The 10,919-nt window shown below is 38.1% G+C and overlaps 1 protein-coding gene across 1 annotated transcript in view; it reads right to left on the reverse strand.

Annotated features, from left to right (window-relative positions):
* Positions 1-9,729, reverse strand: part of dnajc11b (DnaJ (Hsp40) homolog, subfamily C, member 11b) — a 75,737-nt gene extending 66,008 nt beyond the window's left edge. Inside the window, exons 1-2 of the mRNA XM_062056598.1 lie at positions 9,602-9,729; positions 1,872-2,001 (exon numbers count right to left, since the gene is read on the reverse strand). Of these exons, the coding sequence (XP_061912582.1) occupies positions 1,872-2,001; positions 9,602-9,676 (205 nt within the window). The 5' untranslated portion in view covers positions 9,677-9,729. The remainder of the gene's footprint in view (positions 1-1,871; positions 2,002-9,601) is intronic.
* Between the last annotated feature and the right edge of the window lie 1,190 nt (positions 9,730-10,919).

Raw genomic sequence — 10,919 nt, forward strand, 5'->3', positions numbered from 1 at the left:
TTTTCCAAAATACTGTATGTTGATTGTCGCCAACACGCTAACATCCAACTAAATGCTACTTGTGTCACTGAATAAAAACTGCTTTTGTTTAAACTTACCAGTGTGAAAATACAGTGAATAAGACCAATATGTACCAGGTGATGGCGATAAAAGTCATGTTTGATCGTCTCACCGTCTATTAATTGGCTTCATAACCTGACTTCCTTTGGTTTGGCTTTCACGCTGGAAATGAGACAAATCCATGTTTTCTTTATACGATCATCACCATGATTGTGACAGTTAATGATGCCGCACGTTCGCGACATATTTGGAACTTGTTAAAGAAAAAAAAACGGAACTTAAGCACAGAGCCACGTAAATAGGCGATTCAGAGTCCAGCAAGACCCACAATGCAATGCGTTTCCTTGTCACATTGTCAAGCCCGATAGGTGAAGTTGCAATCTTAAGTTGTGTCCCTCAATGGAGAGCTGCTGCTATGCGAGCTCCGCCACTCAAAGTCCAGACTGCAAATGAAATGTGCATCAAGCGAGATATAAATGTAAGTATTTCTTCACTTTTTTCATCTTCACAATTTCATCCCGATGCCATTGTTCATGTTCATGAGATAAAAGATGACAATAATGTCACAACCCTCCAGTCTTCTGATCAAATTGGATTCTCTAAAATGTTAATTGGTTTGAATTTAAATAAAACAAGCTGAGAATCAACAGAAAAAGTTGAACTCATTTGCCATTTTTTTAAACTCACTTATTTCCCCTCCCTCAACGTTATTCCTCTCCTAAACAATAACAAATGTTGGGTTAAAAAATACCCCAATTTTAACCCAACTGCTGGTTCAGAAAAGGACGAACCCCTTATTTGGGTTATTTTAACTCAACATTTTGGGTAAAATTTTTCAACCCAACTTTTGCATTGAATTATTTAACCCAAAGGTTGAGTTATGCTAACTCAATGTGGGTTGATTCATAACCCAACTATTGGGCTAAATGTATTTAACACAAAAGCTGAGTTATGCTCTCTACAATGTTGGGTTAATCCAAACCCAACTATTGGGTTGCGCAATTTAGCGCTCCTTGACCCAATAGCTGGTTAAAAATTATAACTTTTACTGCTCGTTTTCCTACTCCTTCCCAACTACTGATCAAAATAATTTTTATTCCATTAAAATATAATCAAAAGCAAGATATGAGTGACATTTTTTTACGAGAATTGCTGTGTATGGTCATAGTTGTCATGGCGGGGTCGCATTTTACAGCGTGGATCGTTCTCCCAGGATGCAGACGGGACTCTGGAGGCAAGGTGCAGGTAATTAAATTATTTATTGTCCATAAATCACGCGGGATACAAACAAAAGAGCACCAGCATGCCGATAGCTAACAGAATAGCGAACAAGAAAAGCTTAGCATGTAAACAGGCAAACAGAAAGGCGAAGCTTAGTTCAGGAATCAAATTAGTAGCCGTCGTAACTGTTGCGTAGAAGCAAATAAGAAAGCCAGACTGAGTGTGTCAAAAAGCCGGGAATAAGTAGCTCTCTGATTAGTGCCCAGGAGCAGGTGAGCGTCCCGAACACTAATCAGAGGCAGGTGAAAACAATCTGCAGTCATGGCAACTAAAACACAAACCCAGGGGTGCTCAAAACAGGAACTGAGGGAGTCAAAACCTAAACAAACAAGATCTAAAAAATCATGACAATGGTAGTTTTATACAGCATGCTCAAATATGTTCATGTACATAAGATGTCCAGCAAGACCCACAATGCAATGCATTTCCTTGTCACATTGTCAAGCCCGATAGATAAAGTTGCAATCTTAAGTTGTGTCCCTAAATGGAGAGTTTCCTGTTGGGATACCGTGCAGCACTCAAATAATCACCTTCAAAAGCTTGGTGCACCTGGTTGAAGAGCTGTTCGGCTTGTCTTTTCAGCTCTGGGTCGCGGTGTTTGTCAGGATGGTACAGCATGCAGAGTCTCCTGTATGATGCTTTCAGCTCCTCCTGAGTAGCCTGCGAACATAAAACAATACAGTTAAATCGGGAAAATCCAAAAACCTTGCAAAACTTAACCCAAAGTTGCTAAAGCGCAAAAGTGGTGTAGGAATTTGGGACGATGTACTTGAGAGAGACCTACCTTGTTAGCATGCTGTCAATAAGGTAACACAAAATAAAAGAACCACTAAATAGCCTGCATGGACGCGTAACTGCTGTGTTTCCAGAGATGTCCCCTGTTAGAATGAGGCAGTGTTGCCAATTTGGCCACTTTGTCTAAATCTGCTGACTTTCTTCCTAAACAGCTACTAGCGACAAACCTAGCGACTGTTTCTGGTGTTATTGGAGACTTTTCTTGTGTCTTGATGTTACTGTCTTCAACGGGCAAAGCACTCACAGTCTGACTCACATGTGTCAAACTCACGCCGCGTCACTTGATGTGGCCCGCGGGAGCCTGGAAATAGCATGCGTCCATAAAGTACAAAAGCCAAAAGCAGTTGAGTTGTCACGTTGTGTAAATGGTAAATACAAATAGAATACAATCATCAAAGACTTATTTGGAACATCCCACAGGTGAACAGGCTAATTGGGAAAAGGTGGGTGCCATGATTGGGTATAAAAGCAGCTTCCATGAAATGCTCAGTCGTTCACAAACAAGGATGGGGCGAGGGTCACCACTTTGTCAACAAATGCCTGAGCAAATTGTTTAAGAACAACATTTCTCAACCAGCTATTGCAAGGAATGTAGGGATTTCACCATCTACGCTCCGTAATATCATCAAAAGCTTCCAAGAATCTTGACAAATCACTGCACGTAAGCGCCAAGGACGAAAACCAACCACCTTGGATCCCTCAGGCGGCACTGCATCAAAAAGCCACATCAGTGTGTAAAGGATATCACCACATGGGCTCAGGAACACTTCAGAAAACCACTGTCAGTAACTACAGTTGGTCGCTACATCTGTAAGTGCAAGTTAAAACTCTACTATGCAAAGCCAAAGCCATTTATCAACAACACCCAGAAAAGCCGCCGGCTTGGCTGGGCCCGAGCTCATCTAAGATGGACTGATGCAAAGTGGAAAAGTGTCCTGTGGTCTGACGAGTCCACATTTCAAATTGTTTTTGGAAACTGTGGACGTTGTGTCCTCCGGACCAAAGAGGAAAAGAACCATCCGGACTGTTCTAGGCACAAAGTGTAAAAGGCAGCATCTGTGATGGTATGGGGGTGTATTAGTGACCAAGGCATGGGTAACATACACATCTGTGAAGGCACCATTAATGCTGAAAGGTACAAACAGGTTTTGGAGCAACATATGTTGCCATCCAAGCAACGTTATCATGGACGCCCCTGCTTATTTCAGCAAGACAATGCCAAGCCACGTGTTACAACAGCGTGGCTTCATAGTAAAAGAGTGCAGGTACTAGACTGGCCTGCCTGCAGTCCAGACCTGTCTCCCATTGAAAATGTGTGGTGCAATATGAAGGCTAAAATAGCAGAAGGGAGACTGTTGAACAACTTAAGGTGTACATCAAGCAAGAATGGGAAAGAATTCCACTTCAAAAATGTACTGAGTGTTGTTAAAAGGAATGGCCATGTAACACAGTGGTAAAAATGCCCCTCTGACAACTATTTTGCAATGTGTTGCTGCCGTTAAATAATAAAAAAGCGCGATATAAAATCTAATCCATTATTATTATTATTATTATTTGCAAAAAAAAAAAGAAGTTTGTCAGTGTGAACATGAAATATCTTGTCTTTGCAGTCTATTCAATTGAATATAAGTTGAAAAGGATTTGCAAATCATTGTATTCTCTTTTTATTTACCATTTACACAACGTGACAACTTCACTGCTTTTGGCTTTTGTACTTCATCTTTTCTTACTGAAAGTATTCCTTCCTTCCATTTTGACAGAAAAAAAAATCCTACAATTGCATATCTTTTAAGCTTTAATAATATCTAAAAAGTGCAAGAAGTATATTATCATAGTCTATTATTTTTGTAAATACTTAAACATCTGCTCGACTGAGGATTTGAAAGAAAGTTATCCATCGAATTGTACACTGTAAAAATTACAAAATATTTTACAGCAAAATTTTGGCGACTGAGCTGCCAATTTAGTGTAATTTTTACAGCATATTACTGTAAATGGAAAAACATCACCACCTATTTTTACAGTAACATTCTAGCAACAGACCTGCCGTTTTTCCATTTACAGTAGTCCACTGTAAAATAAAGTTGTGGATTTACAGTTGGCAGCTTGGTTGCTAGAAATGTACAGTAAAAAAAAACAATGCCATATACAGTAGTATGCTGTAAAGAAGACTGCACATTTTACAGTGAAATCTTGGTTACTTATACATTAATAAACGTGAAATATATTCATCTGTACAGTCATTTCACACGTAGCTCTGTTTTATATCTATTTTTATCTGCACCTTATTTTGTACATGCAACATTCTTTATGTAAATACTTGATGCTGCTCTTGTATCCTGCACTACAACCAGCTAATGCGACAAACATGTGTTCTTATCTGTACTGCAAAGTTCAAATTTGAATGACAATAAAGGAAGTCTAAGTCTAATTATCTCTAACCTACTTACCGTTTACAACCTTGTCAAATGATATGAAACATGTGTTAATCACAAAGATTATTATCAAAGCTTAGGTTGGGCTTATTACAAAATAAATACTAACCAAATACTTCAAATGAAAGGACTCATAAAAACTATAGAAAATAAATGTACATACAATTACAAAGTGCTAAAATTTATTCTAAATAGATTAATAATAAATAATAATAATATGTGTATTCCTTAAGTAACATTTAAATCAAATTTAAGTGCAAATGAAAATACACTTTAGTCATAATTTTTGCGCTTAAGACACTTCTCTATGACTTCAGCTCTAGACTTCTTCTGTTTGTATGAGATTGCCATTACTGCCACAAGTGGTGGAAAAGTGTATTACAACTGAGTATTCCTGCGGCCCAGCTGAGAAACATATATTTTTTGGCGGCCCTATGGTTAAGAAACACTGGTAAATCTTTATACATTGACTATATTATTCACTGTTACAAGCGGCGCTCTGAAGGCAGCCATAACTGCCATGTGGCCCTCACTGAACACCAGCTTGACATCCCGGGTAAAAGCGGAGCTGCTGCTGCTATGTGAGCTCCGCCACTCAAAGTCCAGACTGCAAATGAAATGCAACTTAGCGCTCCTTGACCCAATAGCTGGTTAAAAATTATAACTTTTACTGCTCGTTTTTCCTACTCCTTCCCAACTACTGATCAAAATTATTTTTATTCCATTAAAATATACTCAAAAGCAAGATATGAGTGACATTTTTTTAACAAGAATTGCTGTGTATAGTCATAGTTGTCACGGCGGAATCGCATTTTACAGCGTGGATCGTTCTCCCAGGATGCAGACGGGACTCCGGAGTCAATGTGCAGGTAAGGAAATTATTTATTGTCCATAAATCACGCGGGGTACAATAGCAATACGATAGCACGGGAAGCTAACGGAATAGCGAACAAGAAAAGCTTAGCATCTAAACAGGCAAACAGAAAGGCGAAGCTTCATTCAGGAATCGAATTAGTAGCCGTCGTAACCGTTGCGCGGAAGCAAATAAGAAAGCCAGACTGAGTGTGTCAAAAAGCCGGGAACAAGTACCTCTCTGATTAGTGCCCAGGAGCAGGTGAGCGTCCCGAACACTAATCAGAGGCAGGTGAAAACAATCTGCAGTCATTGCAACTAAAACACAAACACAGGGGTGCTCAAAATAGGAACTGATGTAGTCAAAAACTAAACAAACAAGATCCGACAATTAATGACAATATTAGTTCTATACAGCATGCTCAAATATGTTCATGTACATAAGATGTGTGATTGTAAATAATGTTAATGACATTAATCTTTAATCAAATTCACTTCAAGAAAAAAGTACCTTTTTAATAATAAAAAAAGCTTTTTACCCAAAAATGTGTTACTCATTGAAAAACAACCCAAAAATGGTTCAGAGTTTTGAAAACCCAGAAATGTAGTTACGATAATACCCTTAGAACCCCCAAAACCGATTGCTTTTTATAAAAAATAACTCCAAAATTTAACCCAACACTCGCAACTCATAAATTGGGTTATCAAAATAACCCAGCATTTTTTTAGTGTGTACAGCCATAGACATGTTATAAGTAGACGCAGCATTAGCTGCTGTGACGCGAGAAATTGGGCCGCCATCTTGAAGTGGTGATGAGGAGCCTGGAAGCAGCCTAAACTGACAGTTGACAGGTAGAAAACAAAGATGGTGTTCAGCGTTTTCCTGCTCAAATGAGCGGACTATTAAAAATAGGAATCGGGGGATTACTTTTCACAGGTAAGATTTAACATTAACGTACTATTGGTTGTAATTTATGAAAAGAATATTACCACAGAGTTGAGAAGGAGCAAAAATCTTCAATAGTACTGAAATCGTAGCCGCTAGCAAACAAGAGTATGACCGTAATAGAATTGCTTGTCAATGAAATTAATTACATTTAAAAATGTCATACTTGAATAACATAAAGTTGAAATAAATGATGAAGATAAAAATTGTAAGACATAATTTGGTTTTATTCTGAATCCAGTGAAACAGATTAGTGGTTTTAGCTGATCTAAAGAATTTCAGGTGTTTATATATGTTTATGTTTAAGTATTTGGCAGACGCTTTTATCCAAAGTGACATACATAAAAAATAAATATAAAACAATCACTGTAAACATGATCATTTAAGGAAAGAATGTGATACAACATATCAATACAAAGTGTCAAGACAGAATAAACTCTCTGCTGCTGCAGCAACAGAGATACAGTCTATAAGAGATATAGATATCTAATGTATTCATACATTGTTTATGTAGGATATACACATGTTTATATAACCTAATCATATTGTTTCTTCAATTTAAAAATAGCTGACCGTTTTTTTTCCCCCTTCTCTGGGATTATATTCCCAGTTTTGATCTCGGACGTCTGGTCACTTATAGCATATAAGAATATTCTATTACTGTTAAGCAAACTATGAATAATAAAACATGTGTCCTTTATCATATCTACGTACGTATGACAAAAAAGCGCGTGAAAATCAGTGGTATTCAGTTAGGTAAGATGAATTAAATGCGCTGACAGTTCATTGCTCCTGCCAAATGAATTGCACTGTGTGGAGCGGACCACAACTCCAAGATGGCGGCCCCGCGTCTCGTCAGCGCCAGTAGCGCTCCATGCTGCGTACCCTTATAAGATGTCTATGCGTACAGCAGCCATTGCAATGAATTATGTAAATAAGGCCATGACGTCATCTAGCCACCTTTCCGGACAGCCAATAGCTGCTGTCCTTACTGAAGAGTTAGCAACACTGTACGTGAATACTTAAACAAGCTAGCAACTCCATTAAGGTACAGTATGTGAACTCCACTAACAAACACACATTGCTAACATTTTAGTGTGTTCCCATTTATCTTTAACCCATAATTAAATAACCCAATGAAATGTAATTGTTTTGTATTACGGGCAGAACTTTGATGTATGTCGAGAGAATTACTAAAATGGCAGAAAATTATGACACTGATTCTGCTTCCTGGACAGGATGTATCAGTTTGATCAGTACTCACCTCAATTCATAAGGAAAACTATCATTATTATTATTATTATTATATTATAGAGAGAGATTATGTAGAGATTTCTTTGGGAGAAGTATATTTGTGACAGTGATGTAACTAACCACCAATATAACATGTCAATATTGGGAAACAATGAAGGATTATGATCTCTGCACATGTAAACACTGAATATTTGCATATATTACAAACATTACATGACATACATTACATCAGTGTTTTTCAACCTTTTTTGAGCCAAGGCACATGTTTTGCGTTGAAAAAATGCGGAGGCACACCACCAGCATAAATCATTAAAAAACGAAACTCAGTTGACAGCAAAAAGTCGTTGTCGCAATTGTTGGATATGACTTTAAAGCATAACCAACCATGCATCGTTATAGCTCTTGTCTCAAAGTAGGTGTACTGTCACCACCTGTCACATCACACCCTGACTTATTTTGAGGTTTTTGCTGTTTTCCTGTGTGTAGTGTTTTACTTCTTGTCTTGCGCTCCTATTTTGGTGGCTTTTTCTCTTTTTTTGGTATTTTCCTGTAGCAGTTTCACGTCTTCCTTTGAGCGATATTTCCCGCATCTACTTCGTTTTAGCAATCAAGAATATTTCAGTTATTATCCTTCTTTGTGGGGACATTGTTGATTGTCATGTCATGTGCGGATGTACTTTGTGGGTGCCGTCTCTGCTCCACAGTAAGTCTTTGCTGTCGTCCAGCATTCTGTTTTTGTTTACTTTGTAGCCAGTTCAGTTTTAGTTTCGTTCTGCATAGCTAAGCTTCAATGCCTTTTCTGAGGGGCACTCATCTTTTGATTATTTTTGGTTCAAGCATTAGACACCTTTTTACTTGCACCCTGCCTCCCGCTGTTTCCGACATCTACAAAGCAATTAGCTACCGGCTGCCACCTACTGATATGGAAGAGTATTACACGGTTACTCTGCCGAGCTCTAGACAGCACCGACACTCACCAACAACACATCATTTGCAGACTATAATTACTGGTTTGCAAAAAATACTTTTAACCCAAATAGGTGAAATTAGATAATCTCCCACGGCACACTAATGTGCCGCGGCACAGTGGTTGAAAAACACTGCATTACATGACATTACATACATGATGACATACATGATGACATTACATACATGATGACATTACATACATGATCACATACATGATGACATTACATACATGATGACATACATGATGACATACATGATGACAATACATACATGATCACATACATGATGAGATTACATACATGATGACATTACATACATGATGGCATTACATACATGATGACATACATGACAATACATACATGATGACATACATGATGACATACACGATGACATTACATACATGATGACATACATGATGACATTACATATATGATGACATACATGATGCCATTACATACATGATGACATTACATACATGATGACATACATGATGACATTACATACATGATGACATTACATACATGATGACATACATACATGATGACATACATGATGACATTACATACATGATGACATTACATACATGATGACATACATGATGACATTACATACATGGTGACATACATGATGACATTACATACATGATGACATTACATACATGATGACATACATGATGACATTACATACATGATGACATACATGATGACATACATGATGACATTACATACATGATGACATACATGATGACATTACATACACGATGACATACATGATGGCATTACATACATGACGACATTACATACATGACGACATTCATGATGACATTACACACAGGATGACATTACATACATGATGACATTACATACATGATGACATTACATCGCCTCAGCATCTTTCCTCCTTCCCCCACATACGCCGTCTGGGGCGCAGCCTCATGAAACTACATCAAACCGGTGATATGCGGCCTAACGTTAGTGTAAAAAAGACACCTATATTTCTATGTCTTTACCTCTTTCCTGACGTTGAGCAGGGAGTAGTAATCCTGGTTGTTGGCGTCAACATCATCGTCTAAGGACGCAGCCATGTTTGCACCTCGCCGTAGTCCCGCCCACACCTCCGCTCATTGGCCAACACAACCAGGAGCGGAAGTTGTATCTGGCGCCTTCTGGTGGTTATACTGATAACAACCCCAAAGACAATCTATTCAAATCAACACATTTTGATATCACTTGACGCCTGTTTTAAGGTCATCTTGACAAATCACACATTATAATTCATCTGACAATGAGTGTGACATTTATCGTGTAGCTTTTTTTGACATTCAAGTACATTAGTGCATGATTGATTGATTGATTGATTGAAACTTGTATTAGTAGATTGCACAGTGAAGTACATATTCCGTACAATTGACCACTAAATGGTAACACCCGAATCAGTTTTTCAACTTGTTTAAGTCGGGGTCCACTTTGATTCATGATACAGATATATACTATCAAATATATACTAACATCATAATACAGTCATCACACAAGATAATCATCAGAGTATATACATTGAATTATTTACATTATTTACATTATTTACATTATTTACAATCCGGGGTGTGGGATATGGAGGGGGGGGGCGTTAGGTTTGGTTGTTATCAACACTTCAGTCATCAACAATCAGCATCAACAATTGCATCAATAGAGAAATGGACATTGAAACAGTGTAGGACTGACTTGGTAGGATATGTACAGCAAGTAGTGGACATAGAGAGAGAGATCAGAAAGTATAAGAAAAAGTGTCTACATTTGAATATTTACATTTGATTATTTACAATCCGAAGAGGTATTATGTGGAAGGGAGGGTGTTAGTTATGTATGTTCTCATTTGTCCTGGTCATTGTCATATCAGGGCATTTAATCCATCACATTTAATTTAGGACTTTGGTAAAACCATTCTAAAACCTTCATTCTAGCCTGATTTAGCCATTACTTGACCACTTGTGACGTGTGTTTGGGGTCATGGTCCTGTTGGAACACCCAACTGCGCCCAAGACCCAACCTCCGGGCTGATGATTTTAGCTTGTCCTGAAGAATTTGGAGGCAATCCTCCTTTTTCATTGTCCAATTTAAAGCACCAGTTCCATTGGCAGCAAAACAGGCCCAGAGCATAATACTACCACCACCATGCTTGACGGTAGGATAAGTGTTCCTGGGATTAAAGACCTCACCTTTTCTCCTCCAAACATATTGCTGGGTATTGTGGCCAAACAGCTCAAATTTAGTTTCATCTGACCACAGAACTTTCCTCCAGAAGGTCTTATCTTTGTCCATGTGATGTCA

Source organism: Entelurus aequoreus, linkage group LG01 (assembly GCF_033978785.1).
Source record: "Entelurus aequoreus isolate RoL-2023_Sb linkage group LG01, RoL_Eaeq_v1.1, whole genome shotgun sequence".
NCBI classification, from domain to species: domain Eukaryota; kingdom Metazoa; phylum Chordata; class Actinopteri; order Syngnathiformes; family Syngnathidae; genus Entelurus; species Entelurus aequoreus.